The sequence below is a fragment of the Narcine bancroftii genome, chromosome 6 (genome assembly GCF_036971445.1).
Source record: "Narcine bancroftii isolate sNarBan1 chromosome 6, sNarBan1.hap1, whole genome shotgun sequence".
Classification (NCBI taxonomy): domain Eukaryota; kingdom Metazoa; phylum Chordata; class Chondrichthyes; order Torpediniformes; family Narcinidae; genus Narcine; species Narcine bancroftii.
Genome location: NC_091474.1, coordinates 39,751,001 through 39,770,493, shown reverse-complemented (window position 1 = coordinate 39,770,493; position 19,493 = coordinate 39,751,001). Strand labels below are relative to the sequence as shown.

General features: G+C 41.7%; 1 protein-coding gene and 1 long non-coding RNA gene across 9 annotated transcripts in view; one reads left to right on the top strand and one right to left on the bottom strand.

Moving 5' to 3' along the window:
* pltp (phospholipid transfer protein) overlaps positions 1-19,493 on the bottom strand; it is a 52,618-nt gene that overhangs the window by 5,789 nt on the left and 27,336 nt on the right. For 5 of the 7 annotated variants that reach the window (XM_069884714.1, XM_069884718.1, XM_069884713.1 and 2 more), the window contains 5 exons: positions 19,277-19,453; positions 19,139-19,195; positions 16,225-16,395; positions 12,058-12,125; positions 2,647-2,689 (listed from right to left, as the gene is read on the bottom strand). In XM_069884714.1, the coding sequence (XP_069740815.1) occupies positions 2,647-2,689; positions 12,058-12,125; positions 16,225-16,395; positions 19,139-19,195; positions 19,277-19,453 (516 nt within the window). Of the gene's footprint in view, positions 1-2,646; positions 2,690-3,998; positions 4,099-12,057; positions 12,126-16,224; positions 16,396-19,138; positions 19,196-19,276; positions 19,454-19,493 lie in introns of those variants that run through there. The other 2 variants (XR_011340046.1, XM_069884716.1) reach the window with 2 other exon arrangements.
* The window catches only part of LOC138735986 (uncharacterized), a 76,114-nt gene that overhangs the window by 55,152 nt on the left and 1,469 nt on the right, over positions 1-19,493 (top strand). The window contains exons 3-4 of one of the 2 annotated variants that reach the window (XR_011340051.1): positions 14,302-14,562; positions 14,729-14,918. This is a non-coding gene — a long non-coding RNA (uncharacterized lncRNA). Of the gene's footprint in view, positions 1-14,301; positions 14,563-14,664; positions 14,919-19,493 lie in introns of both variants that reach the window. The other variant, XR_011340050.1, reaches the window with a different exon arrangement.

Genomic DNA, 19,493 nt, shown 5'->3' with positions numbered 1-19,493 from the left:
GTTGTAGGGACAAGTTCTGCAATTTCTGCCGTGGCAGAAATGCCCAAGGAGGTGGAAGTTGGGTGGAAGTAAAAAGTGGAGTAAACCTAATCTACTGCATTCTTGGCTCCACTTGGTGTGGCCTCCTCTAAATTGGTGAGACCAAAGCAGTTTGGGTGACCACTTCATTGAAAACCTATGCTCTGTTTGTGGGTCTAAACTTAAGCTTCCTGTAGGTACCCATTTGAACTCCTCCAACCATTCCTACAGTGACATGCCTGTCCTTGGCCTCATCCATTGTCGGGGCAAGGCTAAATGTAAACTCAAGAAACAACTCATCATACTTCTCCTGGAGAACCTGAAAATCAATGGCAGGAACATTAGATTTTTCTATTTTAACTAACTCCTTCACCGATCTGATTCCACTGCTTCCATCTTTTCTTTACCTATTCCTGTATATTTTTTCCTCTTTTTTTTACTACCCCCTTCCTAATACAGTAGTTTCACAATGTACCCATCTCCCATACCTTTTATCCGATACTCTATCACCTTTGGGCCATTCTCCCAGCATGTAATTTCATTTATTCAATCTTAGACTTGATAAAGGATTTAAACTTGAAACATTAACTGACTATTTTTATCTATTGATGCATTTAACTTGCTGAGTTCTTCCAGCATTTTTTTGTTTGCTCAAGATTCCAGCATCTACTGCTTTTATTTCCTCTATACTAGCCAGCACTCACATTTCCTCCATTTCTCAATTCCTCTGTTTTCCCCCTCCCCCTTGCCTAAGAACAAAGATAAGGTTCCATGTCCTCACTTTCCACCCCACTAGCCTTCACATTCAGCACATTATCATTCATCATTTCTGCTAGCTGCAGCTAGATCCCACCACAAGCCACATCAGCCCCTCCCCACCCCTTTCTACCTTCTGCAAGGATTTCTCTCTCAATGACTCCATTCTCTGCTCATCCCTCCACTACCTCCTTCTGCAGGATCCCTGATACTTTCCCTACCAACCACAGGAGGCACAATACTTGCTCTCACACTTTCTTCCTCACAAACATCCAGGGACCTAAATAGCCCTTTCAGGTGAGATAAAAATCCATGTGGACCTCCTCCAACCTCACTTACTACATTCAGTGCTCCTGATGTGACCTTTTCTTCATTGGTGAGACCGTACACAGACCTGAAGAGTTCTACAGAGCATCAGCATTTGTCCACACTCACCATCCCAAGCTCCTGGTTGCAAACCATTCCACACTCCCTTTTCTATTCCAACTTGTCCATCCTTGGCCTTCTCCACCCCCAGAGGGAAGCTGATGTAATTTATAGGAATAGCACATCATATTCAACCTGGCTGTATACCCAATGTTATGAATTTTGTAATTTTAATTTCAGATAATAAGTCCATCTCTATTTTTCCTAGCTACTTCCCACATCCCCCTCACCCTGCTCCCCCAGCCCCCAATTTATTCCCCTTTCCCATATATCCCACCTAGCATTCCACACATTCTCATCCTGTACCCTTTCTGGTTCCTTCCACCCGCATTTTATGAATAGGATTCCACCCCTTTCCTCTTCAATTCCATTTGATCCCATTTGTCTTTCACCTTTACCCTAGTAACTTTTATTATATCTCTACTTATCAGATTCCAGCACTGGTAGCCTTTGTCTCCACATCACTCCTCCACAGTCTACTGCAACTTCACCCTGTAATTTTCATCTTCCTTCATCTCACCCTCTTTTTTCTATAGCCCCTCTCTCTCTTTATCTGACAGCTGCCTCCTCCTCGCCATCTGTCCCTAATTTTTCATCCCTCCCTTGTTCACCAATCCCTTACTAGCCCCTGTTCAACCCCTCACCCTCTCATTGCACTCAGCCTTGATGAAAGGTCTCACTCAAAACATCAACCAATTTGTTTCTATTTTGATACTGCTCAGGCCATTGAGTTCTGCAACAGATTGATTTTTGCTCCAGATTTCAGCATCTTCAGCCTCTCGCTTGTCTCTTGTTTGGGTTGTTAACCTCTTTTTGGGGTACGGTTTGACCATGTTTATGTGGAATGTTTGTTGGCAAAAAACTGGCCCCAGTTCCAGGATACTTATCAAACAGGATGGAATGTCATCTATCAATTTCATTAAACTAAATCATGCTGTGTATGGCCTCACGAAGTTCCAAAGTGATTTTCAGACAAAAATGTACTTTTATAAGTGCATGATCATGCTGTACACAGTCAATTCCCAGAAAGATCATTTGAAAACAAAATATCTTTTTACTATTTGCAAGGGGGTGATTATTTTTGAAAGGTGGTCACATAAGAGCAAGAGCAGTCAAAATCCCACAAACAGCACTGTGATATTGACCACGTTGCCAGTTTTTGTTTTGGTGACTGAGGGCCAAGAAACCACAGGTAGCTTCCAAGCTCTTCATCAGTCCCATACAATGGTATATTTGACATTCACCTAAGATAGCAGTCAGTCATGGTTTAAAATCTCATCTAAGAGCTAACATCTAGTGTCACTCATCAGCACTGCAGACAGGCCAGCCTTGAGTTTTAGTAATCAAATCATTTTTCATTGAATACATTCTGAAATGAGTAAGTGATTTCATCACACCGCTGCCCATGTAGTGGTGATAAAGATCCTCCCTTGACTGACCACTTACCACCAACGATTCCAGAGTTGACTTCGTTGAAAACATCCTGAATCTGTAGGGAAAGAAAGACATCAAAGCATTTCTTTATGTATTTCCTGTGTAGCACAGAACAGCTTGGAGGTTCATGCTGTACAGACTGTTCCTAATGACAAAGCTCCTATGGTGTGGATATTTAAGGAATGGCAGAGTTCCAGTACACACTTGTGCAGTGAACTGAGATTCACTGGTGGTGCGTTCTACTGATGGATGGCTCCGCTCCCATCTACCCATATATAACCCTGGTTTCCCGCCTAAACTCTGAGCCCCTCTGAAGACCACTGTAAGACCCTACCCTCGGTTATAAGCTAATAAAAGCGTATGTTCTCCCTCCAGTTGTGAAAGCATTTATTCACACTACAGTTTTATTAGCTTATAAATGATAGAAGTGCTACTCAAGCCAGGTTTGCTGCTGATAGACCCTCTGTTCCCCGACACGGCTGAGGAATTCACGTACTGGCTAGACTGCTTCCAGGCCTACCTGAACACGACCAGAGATGTCTTCCACACTGATGAACTCAGGAGGTCCACACTCATTTCAAAGATAGGAACGAAAGGGTATGCAGTCAGCAGGGACTGCAATACATATGATGGTGCCATCAAGGCTTTGAAGGCTCGGTACCTGAAGTTGCAAAACGAGATCCGAGCGAGGCACCGACTCACTCTACGTTGCCAACGGTCAGGAGAGACCATCAATGACTACCTGCTGGATCTGTGGACGCTTGCCAAGAAGTGCAGGTACAAAGTGGCTAAAGGCTGTGTGCGTGAAGAAGAACAGATCCAGGACACTCTAGTCACAGGGGTCCACTTGAGGTACATGAGGCAGCAACTGCTCGAGTTAGGTAAGAAGGACGTTGAACTGGCCAAATCATTGGAACAGGCCAAGCTTGAGAATGATGACCCTGAAGCTAGTAAGCTCACTCACCCAGGTGACCCCTTCCATGGACCGGTTGCTCCCACTACCCCAGCCCTAACAGCTGCTGCTTCCCATGCTCGTGAGTGCTTTTCTGCAGCAAGAGCCAGCATCCCCAATCTCGTTGCCCGGCTAAAGACTCACTGTGTTCCAGCTGTGGCAAGAAAGGACATTGGGGAAGTCCTCAGCCTGCACCACTCCTGTATCCGACTCCAGCCCCAAGCAGTCTGCCCCAAATTCAACTGAACCCACTTGCTGCACTTCACGCCGATGGAGGGTGGCAGTGAGGAAACTGTGTGAAAAGGCTCGGCGACCATCTTGACCCGACTCAAATACAAACTCGGCACCATCATCATCAGAGGAGGAAAGAGGGCAGCCATTTTGCTGCGCCACAAAGTTGAAGTCATCTTACCCACAAGCATCCCAGAATGAGGAGTATGGAGTCTCCAGGATTCTAGCCTCAATGGTTCTAGATCAGGACAGACCTCACCATCTCAGCAACTCCACAGTGACTGTGAAGGTAAACAGACATACCACTAAATGCCTAATTGACACAGGCTCTACTGAAAGCTTCATAGACTCACGGACTGTGCAAGAATACAACCTAAAGATGAATCCTTCCAATTACCGCATATTCCTTGAGTCTCGTTTGAAGGGGGGAGGGGGATTTTGAAAGACATGCCTGTATGTACCTGTGTGCTCCAGTGCTGTTGGGTCTGGACTTCCTGTGTCACCTTAAAAGTGTGGAGTATTCTGGTCGCCTCCCCCCTGTAATGGTCTAGAATGAAGGGCCTCTAAAATCAGAACCCACATGTAGCCTCTCCGCGTTGAATATCGACCCCCCCCCCCCCCACCTCTCTTCCCAATCTGTCCTCTGACTGCAAACCTATTGCTACCAAGAGCAGGAGGTACAGCACAGCAGATGGAGATTTCATACAGTCTGAGACACAACATCTGCTTGACGAAGGTATAAATGAACCTAGCACCAGCCAGCAAGTGATAGTGGTAAAAGGGGAAAACAAGTCCAGGCTAGTAATTGACTATAGCCAATCCATTAATCGGTACATGCTCCTGAAAGCATAACCACTCCCTCAAATTTTGGACATGGTGAATGATAATGCGTAGTATTGGGTCTATTTGATCATTGACCTGAAAGATGCTTATCACCAGCTGCCAATCCATTCTGAGGACCGTCCATATATGGCATTTGAGGCTAACAGTCATCTCTATCAATTCTGGAGGGCTCCTTTCGGTATTAGTAATGGGGTTTCTATCATCCAGAGGCAGTTGGACAGAATGGTGGATGAGTAAGGGTTTAAGGCTACCTTCCCCTACCTTGATAATGTCTTGGAAGACCTTGACACCAACCTTCAGAGCTTTCTCCACACAGCAAAAGCCCTGAACCTCATTTATAACTCTGACAAGTGCAGGTTCAGGACTAAACGCCTGACTATCCTTGGCATTCTCCTTGGTGAAGAATGGCATCATTGGCCATGATCCTGATAGGTTGCGCACCCTGTTAGAGCTCTCCATTCCTAGGACCACAAAGGCTTTGAGGAGATGTCTGGAGGTTTTCTCATATTATGCCCAGTGGATCCCTCAATAAGGTTTGCCCTCTCTTAAAAGCCACTAATTTCCCCCTCTCAGCTGAAGCCTAAACAGTTTTTAAACTACCTCTGAAATCACATTGTGAAAGCTGCCAAACATGCGGTGGACAAGAATGTACCTTTCCAAGTTGAAAGCAACGCTTCAGACGTAGCCCTGGCCGCTACCCTCAACCAGGCAAGAAGGCCGGTTGTATTCTTTTCTTGGATATTGCAAGGCCACGAGCTCCGGAACCCTCAATGGAAAAGGAGGCTCAAGCCATTGTAGATGCCTTGAGACACTGGAGACACTACCTGGCTGGAAGGAAATTTACGCTACTCACTGACCAGCGCTTGGTCGCATTCATGTTTAATAATGTTAAGAGAGGAAAAAACTAAAAAATGACAAAATTTGTAGGTGGAGGATAGAGCTCTCCACCTACAATTATGACATTGCCTATCGGCCAGGAGCTCTTAATGACTCTCCAGATGGCTTATCCAGAGGAAGCTCTGCCTCTGTATACACCAGCCAACTCCAGACTCTGCATAATGAGCTCTGCCATCCATGGCTCATTTTGTCAAAGCACACAATCTGCCCTTCTCCATGCAAGACGTCAGCAAAATGACCAAGTCTTGCCAGGTCTGCACAGAGTTCAAGCTGCACTTCTACCACCCCGCAAAGGCGCACCTGATCAAGTCATCCAAGCTCCTTGAGCAGCTCAATGTTGATTTTAAGGGACCTCTCCCCTCCACAAATGGGAACACTTTCTTCCTCTTTATCATTGATGAGTACTCCTGCTTTCCATTCGCCATTCCATGTCCAGACATGTTCACTTCGTCAGTCATAAAGACCCTAGATTCCATTTTTACCCTGTTCAGGTATATTCATAGTGACCGGGGCTCATCCTTCATGAGTGACAAGCTATGTCAGTACCTGCTGGCAAGGGGCATCTCATCCAGCAAGCCTACTAGCTACAACCCCTGGGGGAATAGGCAGATTGAAAAGGAAAACACCGTGGTCTGGAAGGCTATCAAACTGGCCCTGAAGTCAAGAGACCTTCCAGACTCACGCTGGCAGGAAGGCCTTCCTACTATGTACTGCAACCAGTGCTACTCCTCATGAGCTCCTATTCAATTTCGAAAGAAGATCAGCATCGGGAACTACACTCCCAACCTGGCTAACAACTCCTGGTCTGGTCCTTCTCAGGAAGCACACAAGACCGGCCCCCTTGTGGAAAGGGTGAAACTGCTCCATGCCAATCCCACGTACACCTATATGGAGTACCCCGATAGCGGGGAGGACATCATCTCCATCAGGGACCTGGCACCCACCAGAACAGAGAGTCTGTAGCCTCAAGAGCTCATTCCCACCACCCCCACTTGGGGCCTCAGAGAATCTGGTTTAGGAGGAAAGTGTATCCTTCTCCACTGTAGAGCTTGAGACCCCATCCGCCACTTCTCCCCCACAAGGGGACAAGGAGCCCAAGGCCCTCCCATGTTTAGGCACTTCACCAGGATCTCTAGACCACTTAAATTTAGAAATAATTGTATATTTTTTTTCTGAATCAATTTTCTCTGTCTTCATCCACAGACCTAAATTCTGCAGGAAGGGGTCAGTGCAATGAACTGAGATTCACTGGTGTATTATACTGATGGCTGAGTCTGCCCGCATCTACCCATATATAACACTGGTTTCCCGCCTAAATCTTCAACCCCTCTGAAGACCACTGTAAGACCCTACCCTCAGTTATAAGCTAATAAAAGCACATATTCTCCCTCCAGTCATGAGAGCTTTTATTCACGCTACAACCTGATAATTAAGACTGCATTACACAAAAGGACTGGAGAAACTCAGCAGGTCATGCAGCATCTATATGAAATGAAGGGTAACCAATATTTTGGGTGAGGGAGGAGGTGTGGGCTTGTATAGCAATCCTTGCAGTCATAGGGGTAGGTATTATGGGGTGATAAGAGTGCAGGAATGAGAGGAAAAGGAAGTTCTGAAGGCAAAGGTCCATGTGGGAAGCAGAGAGGGCAGAGGAGAAAATGTATCTGGTGGTGGGAACACGTTGCAGGTGGCTGAAATTGTGGAGGAAAATATGTTGGATGCAGAGGCTGTTGAGGTGTTAGGTGACGACAATGGGAATCCTGTCCTTGTTGCGTCTTGGGGTGGAGGGGGCCAGGGTTGATGAAATAGTGATGTGGGTGAGGGCTGAGTTGACGGCAGAAGAGGGATTGGATGTCCATAATGAAAATGAGGTGGTCAAATCCAGGGAACTAGAAGTTGTTGAAGTGATGGAGGGCATGAAAAGTATTGTGGATATATGTAAGGAAGGACTGCACCAGGGGAGACAAAATGGAGTTGAAGTACCAGTTCATTGGGGCAGGAGCATGTAGAAATAATGGGGCTAATGGCACAATTGAGTTTCTGGATCTTAGGTAGGAGGTAGAAACTGGCAGCATGGGTTGGGAAACAATGAAATTAGAGGCTGTGGGACGGAATTGACCAGAAGTGATGAGGTCAGTGATGGTGCATGAATCAGCAGCTTCATGTTTCTTGGTGGGGTCCTGTTCAATGGGTAAGTAAGAGGACATGTCTGAGAGCTGTTGTCTGGCCCTGTGGCTGCAAGGATTGCTGCATTTGCACCCACACTTCCTCCCTCACTACCATTTTGGGGCCCCAAACAAACCTTCCAAGTGAAGCAACACTTAACTTGTGAAATCGTAGGGGCCATCTAATACATCCAGTGCTTCAGTTGCGGTCCCCTCTACATTGGTGAGAATGGGAAATTGTTTAATTGAGCCCCTTCGCTCAGTCTGCTGCATTGGCAAGGACCTCTCAGTGGCCAACCATTTTAATTCTATTCACCATTACCACCCCAACATGGCCTCATGCACTGCCACTAATTTGAGGAACAACACCTAATATTCTATATCTGGTTACTCTCCAACCAGATAGCATTAACATGAATTTCAATTTCCGCTAAACCGCTCCCTCATCTGTTTTTTTTCCCTATCCCTCTCTCTCCTTTCCTCCAGCTCATCACCCCCTTTCCATTTAGAGAGATATCCCTACCCATCACATCATCTTTTCTCTTCTACCCTCTCACCCATATCCAGCTATAATCTCTTACCTGTTACCTTGCATTCCTCCCCCTGCCCCTTCTTCCCTCTATAATTATCCCACAATTATATAACTGGATCTTGTCAATGTTGGTAACAATATTTGAGTGTACCCATAAGTCCTGCCCACATTTCTACTTTCACACTCAGTTCTGCTCACAATTCAGATATTGAATCAGTGAAGAGGTGTCCAAAGTTTTATTAAAATACCCAGAGAGGGGAAGGAGTCACGTGATGGAGTAGTGGCCGGACGGTGAACTCCAGCCCTCTCCAGAAAAGTCGGGAAAAACAAAAGAAAACACAAAGGCACAGAAATAAAAGTTACAGAAAAGTGAGTATAAAGGTGGAAAGAAGATGGCGACAAAAAAAGAAAAATCGAAAGCAACGGTAAGAAGAGAGGAAGAGAAGACAAAGGAGGAAAAAGGTGAAGGCCTTACCTGTCCGAAGAGGCCCGCTGCGGAGAGAGAAACGCGCTCCCTCAGGTCGGTAAATAATGGACTACAAAAATGGCTCGCAGAGCCGAGTAAAAGTGCGCAACTGCGCATGCGCGAAGTATCGCGCATGCGCGATGCGAATGAAAAAAAACACACCGACGGGAGGGGGGACCAGCTGGGGAGTCGATCTCCACAGCCGACAACGACAGCTGCAGAACACCTGCAGCAAGAAGAGACCACAGAAGACAATAGAAACAAGAAAGAAGAGGAGGAAAGGGCACCAAAGAAACAGCAGATGGCCAACCCAGAGGAAGAAGAAGAGGAAGAGGAAGAGTACAGTGAAATAGAAGAAGAAAAGAAAGGCAAGGTAAAGGATATACTTGCTCTTATTAAAGGATACATGGAGTCATTTAAAGAATGGCAAACACAGGAATTTAAGGATTTAAGAAAAAGAATAAACAACACAGAAGAGAAAATAAATAAAATGGAGATGACCTTAACAGAAATGGGAAAGAAAATGGACAAGATGGAAGAGCGGGCAGTAGCAGCAGAAATGGAGGTAGAAGACTTAAAAAAGAAATTGGAGAAATCTAATAAAAAAACTAAAGAGACACAAGAACTACTAGCTCAAAAAATAGATACAATGGAAAACCATAACAGAAGAAATAACATAAAGGTAGTGGGCCTTAAGGAAGATGAAGAAGGCAAGAATATGAGGGAGTTTATAAAAGAGTGGATCCCTAAAACCCTAGGATGTCCAGAACTACAGCAAGAAATGGAAATAGAAAGGGCACATAGAGTATTGGCCTCTAAACCACAACCACAACAAAAACCAAGATCTATTGTAGTAAAATTCCTAAGATATACTACAAGAGAAAAGGTACTGGAGAAGACAATGGAAAAAGTAAGAGAGGGCAACAAACCACTGGAGTATAAAGGGCAAAAAATCTTCATTTATCCAGATATAAGTTTTGAACTCCTAAAGAAGAGAAAAGAGTTCAATACAGCAAAGGCGATTTTATGGAAGAAAGGGTATAAATTTATACTAAAGCATCCAGCGGTATTGAAAATATTTATTCCAGGACAACAAAACAGACTATTCTCGGATCCAGAAGAAGCACGAAAATTTGCAGAACAATTACAAAAATAGACTGAGGGAGGAAGACGGGTAATGAGAGTTAAAATGATCACGATTGATATGTATGTGGGTAAAGACAAAAATAGACTGAGGGATGAAGACGGGTAATGAGAGTAAAAATGATCACGATTGATATGTATGCGGGTAAAGAGGTATAAGAGTGAATAGAGACAATGTGCATACGTGAATGTATCTGTACTTAGAGGAAAATATAGATAGAATAGACAAGAATTAATAAGGGAAGGTAATGGAATAGAGAGAATAAGGAGGGAATTAAAAGAGTGACCTTTGTGACATATGAAAAGTGAAATCTTTTCTGGGGGAGGCGGGGTGGGGGGAAATAGCGGTCACTGCAAAATCAGTTGACGCTTGCGAGTGGATTCGCAAATCCAAATGGAGAGGGGAGATGTGGTTGTCCGACAAGGGATAAAGGACAACTCAGGAGGTGAAGGGGAGATTGGGGATAAATAAGATAGAAATAGGAGAATAAGGAAAATGTTGGATGTTGTAGGAATGTTGTCTTATAAAGAGTTGAAAATAAGAAAACAGAAATGGAAAAGGAGGAAAGGTAATGATGGAAAAACGGAAAGAGAAGATAAACAAAATATAAAAGGGCTACGCTGAACTATATGTCTTTAAATATTAATGGAATACATAACCAAAGTAAAAGGAAGAAACTACTAAATTTAAATGAATAAATGTATTCCATTAGAAAAAATAACATATAGGTTAAAAAATAATATTGAAATATTCGAACAAGTATAGGAGCCTTACATTAAATACAATAGCGAAAACCTACCGGGGACAAACATTACCTAAGTTGATGGAAGGAGAAGGAAAGAAAAGAATGGACTCAGTAGAATTTCTGGTGTAATTTTGTTGAATGACAACATTGTCTGACTGGCTTAATGCAACCTAGATTGTATACCTAAAATGGATGAGAGGGGGGGGTGGGGGGGATGGTTTGGGAGGAAAGGGGGGGGGAGAAAAAGTCACTGTATATGTGTGAAAAAGAAATAGTGTATATCATGGCTAATGTGATTTATGGTGTGAAAAATAAAAAATTTAAAAAAAAAAAAAAAAAAAATACCCAGAGAGTGCAGCCTACAATTAAACACGTAAAATTCATGCAGTGGAACCTGTCTCATTAAATGTATTTAAGATGCAGATCCAGATTAATGAAATGGAAAGATGACTCTCCACCCACTCATTCCCAGTGGTTACATGATGTTATGTTCTATCTAAGCTTAGAGAAAATTAGATACAACATTAAAGATATGGAGTTTCAATTTGACAAGATGTAGGACCCATTCATAGAATCCTATCATAATTGGAAGATTTAAGAAGTTTGGATGCTCTGAAGACTGTCTGGTGTCTGAAGGTCATTATTCAATCCATATCTTTATGATTTTACAAGTTAACCTTGGTAAGATGGAGGGGTTAAATTTTTTGTTTTCTTTTTTTTCTTTTTACTTTCTTTTTGATTAATTAGTTAAACATGGGTTTATATATGGTTTATCATGGATCATAGAAGGGATTTTAACATAAAGGAGATTGGGAAAGTTAGGAAGTACTGGATCTCAGGAGAGAGTTTGTAGAATGCCTAAGGGATGGCTTTTTGGAATAGCTTGTTAATAAGCCCACCAGGGGATCAATGGTTTTGGATTGGGTGATGAGTAATGAATCGGAGGTGATTAGGGAATTAAAGGTAATGGATAAAACATTCACAAAACACACTTGAACTTGGTGCCTTAAATCTGGTAAGCCACTTCAAGTTATCTTCTTGGATGGCAGGTTACTCACTTTGCTGCGCGTTCCCTACCCACAAGGGCAAAGATCGTGACTTAACTTGGTGTCAATGGAACAGTAATGAAGCAGGACATAATGGATAGGCTTCCTGTTACAAAACAGAAGAAAATGGCCAGAAATAGTTTATGAATGCTGATTTGGAGACTTTTTAATTTGGAATTATTTCATTAGTCTTGCACCTTTACGTGTTTGGCCTCTGTAGCTCACTGGGCAGGATGTCAAAATACAGAGATTACTCTTTCCAAAAAGCCAATGATTGATCAGTGTATTCTACCAATCAGACCCACAGTGCAGGATCCAGTGATCTCGCATGGGATCCAATGGATTTTTACCATATATTGTAAGAGGTTAAATCTACATGCCAACAGTGCACAGTGGTCCTACCTTCTAATGCCCAGAGTGATTGCAAGGTTCTTCCCTTTCAAAGCAACCTTTGCATTCAACTTTATCTCCTGCAATGAGAAACACAAATGAGAGTGTGGACTAGATGCCATTGTGTGATGTTGGTTAATAAACCATTAATGTTTCCACACTGCATTCCACTATACAACTTAACAAAAGGTACATTCAAATCTTCATTTTGAATGGTTACAGCACAGAGGAAATGGACTGTAAATACATTGAGATCATCTGCAGATGTTGCTTATAGTAATTTATGGCATCATATGTTTTGTATCCCCCCCAAGTACACAATCCTTTTGTGAACAGGACTGGTCTGATGACCAAATATATATTGATTGATATACGTTTCATTTTAACTACACAAACTGATGACATTTTTAACCATTTATGGCAAAAGTCTCAGAGTTTGCTGGAAGTTTAGCTTTATCTAGGTTATTACCAATCAACATAATAGTTTCATTCATTTAGTTGGAGGGAATTATGATGAGTTGCTGTTTATTTGACAACATTATTTGCTTGGTAGTGTCTTTAAAGTATATATCAATCCTGAAGATTCATAAGCATCTATAGATATTTTGCTTTCCTAACTACAGGAAGGATATCAATAAGATTGAAAGAGAATCAGAATTTATGGTCATGAATAGGTCACAAAATTTGTTGTTTTGCCGCATCATTACAGTGCAAACATTTAAAGCTTCGTGCAAAATAAATAAAAATATTGCAAGAAAAAGTCTAAGTAAAGCAATGTCTGTGGTTCATTCAGAAATTCAGGAAGTGTGCAGAGGAGATATACCATTATGTTGCAGGGACTTGAAGAACTGAGTTTTTCAGGTTAGGACTTTATTCCCTGGAGCATAGAAGAATGATGGAGATTTGATGTAGGTATACAAAATTATGATGGGAGGATAGAGTAAATCCAAGCAGGCTTTTTCCATTGAGGTTAGGTGAGATAAAAATTGGAGAACAAGGGTTAAGTGCAAAAGGGAAAAAGTTTAAAGGGAACATTAAGTGGAACTTCTTCAAGCAGATAGTAGGTGGAGTGTGGAATGAGCTGCCAGCTGAATTGGTAAATGCAAGCTCAATTTTAACATTTAAGAAAAATTTGGATCGATACATGGATGGGAGAGTTATGGAGGGATATGGTCTGGTCAGTGTGATTAAGCAGTTTAATAGTTCAACACAGACTAGAAGGGCCAAATGGCCTGTTTCTGTTCTGTAGAGTTCTTTGGTTCTGTGTGGCATTTTCATTCAAATATTCACTATTTTATAAAATAATAAATTTAATTTATTGAAATAATGCTAATTTCCTTGTGATACTTTCTTAGGATTAAAGCAACATGTTGCATGGCATCTGGAACATCACTTTGTGAATGGCAAGCTTTGTTTTCAACATTTGCAGTTGCATGCTGCTTAAGACCGTCATCTATGATCCATCTGTATTGCTTAGTAGAATAAAGATAGTCTTACAAATTAAAATGTGCCATTGGGAAGAAAAGCATGTTTCTTGACTTTCCCTAATTCACAAACTCTGTAGTTTCAGAAACTGTTCAGAATCAAAAGTACAAAAGAACCCATTAATTATCACAGTCCTATTGTGTATTGTGAAGACCAAAGATCCATTAATATCCATTAACAATGGAGGAACAGTGATGTGATGAGAATGCTGTGTGATGGAGGGAATCTGCAGGCAGTTCTGTTTCTATGTACCAGTTAGTCTTCTTTTCCAGTAGAGGTTGTGAGTTTGTGAGGTGCTGCCACAATAGCACTGCAGTGTTTTTTGGAGGTGGTATGATCTGCAACCATTCACAACCATGGCGTTGAGGGAATGAATATTCTGGTTGTGGATAGGTCCCATCAAGAGCTTCTTGAGATTTGTAAACACTTGAACTCATCCAGGCAAGTGGAAAGAGTACTTCATCAGTCTTCTAAATTGTTCCTCATAAATGGTGGAAAAGCTTGGGGATTTCAGGGTTTAGGGGTGATTCGGTTCTTATAGGATGCTCAGTCTAGGATCTACTCTAGTAATCTTAGAATTAAGTGGGTAATTAAGTTTCTGGTAAATAGTGATTACCAAGTTATTGATGGTGGAGAACTTAATGAATGTAAATATCATGTAATGTCAAGGTAAAGTATATGGTTAAACTCTCTATTGCCTGCCACTTCTGTGGTATATATGTTACCTTTCTGCTATCACCCCATGACTGAATGCTGTCCAAATTTTGCCAGATGCAGAGATGGACATTTGCTACTGAATCGTGAATGGAAATGAACATTGGGCAAATATTAGTGACTATTCTGACTGTAGGAAGATCACTGATGAAGCATCTGAAAGTGGATGGCTGAGACACTGCTCTGAGGAATTTCTGCAGTGAAATCCTGAATTGGGGTGATTAACCTTCATGAACCACAGCCATCTTCTGTTGTGGAAGACATGCATGACTCCAATCAATGGAATGCAAGGCATGACTCCATTCATTTACAGGGATGGTGAGTAGCTGTTGCTTGATAGCACTGTTGATGACAAATTCCATCACTTTGCTAATGATTGAAAGACTGATAATCAGATCATTATTTTTCTTTGGAGAACAGGACCTGTCTGAACAATTTTCTTTGGAGAACAGGACCTCTCTGAACAATTTTCTTTGGAGAACAGGACCTGTCTGAACAATTTTCTTTGGAGAACAGGACCTGTCTGAACAATTTTCTTTGGAGAACAGGACCTGTCTGAACAATTTTCTTTGGAGAACAGGACCTGTCTGAACAATTTTCTTTGGAGAACAGGACCTGTCTGAACAATTTTCTTTGGAGAACAGGACCTGTCTGAACAATGTTCCATACAGCAGGTACCAGTGTTGTTCTGTGCTGAAACAGCTTGTTTAGAGGGGTCTTCAGTGATGTAGCCAGGATGAACATGGTTGTGAATCTCAAGGTCAAAACTCTATAGTCTTCCACTTCTAATTGCTCATGATGGTGGTAGTTAAACAGTTAACCTGGCCTCTAACCTTCCTCAGTGTCACCACTCTCCGAATGAATACATTTCTCCAAATGGTCCTGAGACTTTGCCCCTCATTTTGGACACCCCAACCAGAAGAAACTTTCTCCCCACAGCCAGTCTGCCTAGCCATGTCAAAAATGTATTTACTTCAATAAAATCTTCTCTCATTTTTCTAAAACTTGGTGAACTACTTAATGCAGTCTCTCCTTATATTACCATCTTGCCACCCCAAGAATCATTTTTGAATCTTTGCTGTACCTCCTTTATAGCAAGCATATCCTTTATTCAGTAAGGAGACAAATATCAGTTGACAATACTCCAGGTGTGATTTCACCAAAGCCCTATATAGTTGGAAGAAGATATCTTTGTTCCTCCACGCACATCCTTTTGCAATAAAGACCGATGTTACTCTTTGCATCTTAATTGCTTGTAAAACAGTTTAGTTCCAGTTACTGGTGAGCAGATTCCTTTTGTCCATCAATAATTTCAAATATATCACCTTTTAAAGCATACTCTCTCTGTTTTTCCGGATTCACATTTATCTAGTTTAGATGTCAAAAGACTAAAGCAGATTTCCGATGAAAGTCAAGGTGCAGGGTAACAGCTTGCAGTGTGCTTGGTTGTTCATTTTTCCTCCGTTCTTCATACCTTGTCCCCAAGACCCCCAAATTTGAGCTCAATGCTATATAATAATTTGCCACAAATATTTGCTTATACATGCATTCTCCATTTGCATCCTTTCCCAAAACAGATCTCTTTGGGGATGGATGTGCATGCTGGAAAAATTATATTTGTTGCCCTCCAGGAACAAGGTTGACAGAACATAAAGATTAGATCAGGCCAGCACATCTGCAGAGTTGGGATATTGGAATGGTGGTATATGAGACCTTGGGTCACACATCTATTCTGAGAGTGATGGGACATTATAATTGTAGAAATAATGTATAATTCTAATTGCATTGTGATTGCAAGGACTCTTATACTGTCAGAATATCTTGAGCCTAATGGCAGTTTAAGCATAGGCGGTTTGAGATTTTAGGGACTGTGATTGTAGGCACACTGTGATTGGGCAGGATTACTGTATGGCAGTAGGCCCATTGTAAGAATTTCACATTATATAGACATTATGTGTAGGATAAGAATAAGCTGCTTACCATGATTATACTGGTTAGTGTGACCGGTGTGGAGTTGGGTGGCATGAGCATGATATTCATATGAGTGCTGACACTGATGGTGTTCCCCGAAGGCTTGATTGTGCAGTGAGGAACTGATGTCACTTCCAAATTGAGCTGCAAGGGAGCATCCTTGGCTGATGACTTGGAAGACTGTGTGTCAGTGATTGAGAAAAGAGGCAAACAGTTAATAGACCCACATCTATTCTATGTCAAAAATATTGCAACAAAATGTAGGTAATTCCAAAGTAAATAGATAAAAAACTGGGTAATAAGACACATCAGAGTGAACTCTTTTCAGCAAAAAAGCAGAAACTACTAGGCCTGCTTCATGTTTAACAGAGAGAGATAAAAAGAAATGAAGACTTTTGATACTTGTTTTTAAAGAACATTTAAATAACGCGGTTGAAAACACAATTGTTCTTGGGAAAGGGCACAGCTGACAGGTCATGGTTCACATGTCAATTGGAGAAATTGCTATCTGAAGTACTAATTAGGTTAAATTACAACAGTTCCAGAGATGAAGAAGTAAGGTTATTAAATGAAGAGACTCTTCAATGTTTGAAAATTAAAGAGCAGAACTTCGAGAGGAAAACCTGTGAGTTCATTCATTAGGGGAGTTAACAGAATCAAGGATCTCAAGGGCATGGACAATGTGTGAGAAAATGTTGATTACTTCAGAACCCAATCAATTTTGACAAGCGAGAAGGAAAAAGGTCATATGAAAAGTTACAACTTTCTTACTGTTATAAACTGCTGGGTTAAATGGCAAAATAAATTATATGAAGTAAATAACTAGGGTGTTTTGGTTTATTATTAAAGGGAGAAAGATAATCTACACAGCCATTCTCAATCTTTTGTTGGCTGTGGATCCGTTAGGAATATGTTCAAAGTTTATGGGCCTCCCTTCCCTGTGAAGCAGTCAAGTTTTGGTTTCTTTCATACTTCTCTCCTACCAACTACATAAAAAACACAAAAAATATTTATGTTACATGAGGTGTAAACAAAACAAGGCTTTTACTTAAATGTGCTGTAGCCTGGAGTGGGGAGTGGGGGGGGGGGGGGGTGGTGGTAGGGCCCCTGTTGAGAATAGCTGATCTATAGCACCCAAGGACTATTTACATCACATTCAGTACTGGTCAAACATAAAATTTCATCCAAGTATACAGTCTCTCTGGGTGGACTATAGTTGAGATAGTTAGACCAAGGCACAGACTCTTCAGTGACTAAAACTCCCCTCTTTCTAGCAAATATCCTAGACCACACTGTTCACAGTCTTGATATATTTGAGCCCAAAATAAATTTATGACACCATGCCACACCTTCAACATGTCTATTTACTTTTCACCTCCACAATACTGGCCTTCTGTTGTTCCTCTATCCAATTACATGCTGAGCATTTCCTAACTTGACAAAGTCTGGTTCACTGGTCGCACACTTGGCTCTCTCTAAGAACTACCTTGGTTTTAAACCCTTTGGATTCAATCCATTCATGGTCATACTGCTTCCCAAATTTATAATCTTCTCCTGCCTTTCAATTCTGCAGAATATCTGTTTCTTCAATTCTGGAGTCCCTGAATTTAAATGCTCAACTACTGGCAGCCACTTTACAATTGCTTGGGATCTCTAGATTTTTTTCTCAAACTCCTCTTTAAGAAGCTTTTTAACCCCACCTCTTGCTTTTCTAACATCCCCTTAATATGACTTGTTTGTTAAGAGTCTTCATGAGAACTCAGGGACATGTTACTGTGATAAAGACATTTCATGATGTATTTTATGTGTTTTGGAGTCAGAAAGTCTTCCACCTCTCAAATTGCAAAGACCTGACTTCTTTTGGGTTCTGCCATCTCCTCCTGTGGTGCTGGTTTGAGATTGAATCATTGCCAGGGTGAGGCCCAATGAAAACTAGAAGAACAAAACCTCATATTCTGCCTGCATCATTTACAATCCATTGGTATGAAACTAAAATTTCCCAATTTCCTGTAACCCTTACTTCATCCTTTCTTCTCTCTCTCTCTCTCTTTTCAATCCACTTCCCGTCTTCCCATTTTTGCTCCCTTTCCCATGACCTCTTTCCAGCTTCCCATCATCCATTTTCATCCCTCTCCTGGTTCCATCGATCCACTACCCACACATTTCACCTAAGAGAAACTAGCCCTCCCATCTGCTTCCATTTGACCTTCACCCCTCCCTTAATGGTTTCCATTATCACCTTCCTTACTTCGTAGAATCTAGCAATGGTAGCCGTAGCCTTCAAGTCCCTGCTTATAATTCTCCAGCAGCAGTTTCCATCTTTACCCTCCAACTAGTTCCATTCTGTCCTTTATTCCCGTCTGCTGTACCTATCATCCATTTGCCTCTGTCTCCCAACATCACACCTCTTCCACCTTCTGCCCATATCTCACATCTATGGTTATCTATTATCCAGTCACACCCTCACATCTTTAGACTGGCTAACTTCCATCTCTGCCTACATTTCTGATGCAGGGTCTCAATCTGAAACATCAACAATTTCTTTCCTTCCACAGATACTGCTTGACTTGCTGAGTTCCACCAGAAGTTTGTTTTCTGCCCCTGCAATTATTGCCCTTTACTGCTCACTAGGATGATTAACTTATCATTTAATTCCACTCACTTCCTCCAAATAACAAGATTGATCAGAGAGTGGGAAAAAGAGACACAGGTAAATAAAAATGGGATGCGTGGGGGAAGAGAAAGAGAAAATGAATGAATTAGAGAATAAGAAAGAAAGCAACAGATAGGGGAGATACAGGCAGATGTAGAGATAATCAGAAATCAAATAGCAAGATGGACAAAGAAAATGAGAGAACAAAGTCAGAGGAAAAGGGAGAGAGCAAGTGAGGAAGTAATAACATGTCATCACTTTGTTACTTACCAAAATAATTGCTCCAAAGAAAGTAGTCCTGAGTAAATAAGCAAGATCAGTGGGCATCTGGTAACAAATTGGCACAGGAATTCAGTAATTATCATTGATTTATTTCACAAGATGCTGCTGTAATCTTTAGGATCCTACCTTGCTCTCAGGAATCTCAGCCTTTAGAGATCCAGCTTTATAGTAAGAGTACATGGCAGAGTCGAAGAAGTGCTTGGATAAAGAGATGTAAACCATGTGATCCTTGCTCTTCAAATGAGGGATACTTGCAGTATTTGACAGCATGTCAGTTTCATTGCCAATAGGGTAGAATGTTCCCTGAGAAAAAGAAGCAGGAGCTTCTCAGTAAAGAATGCAT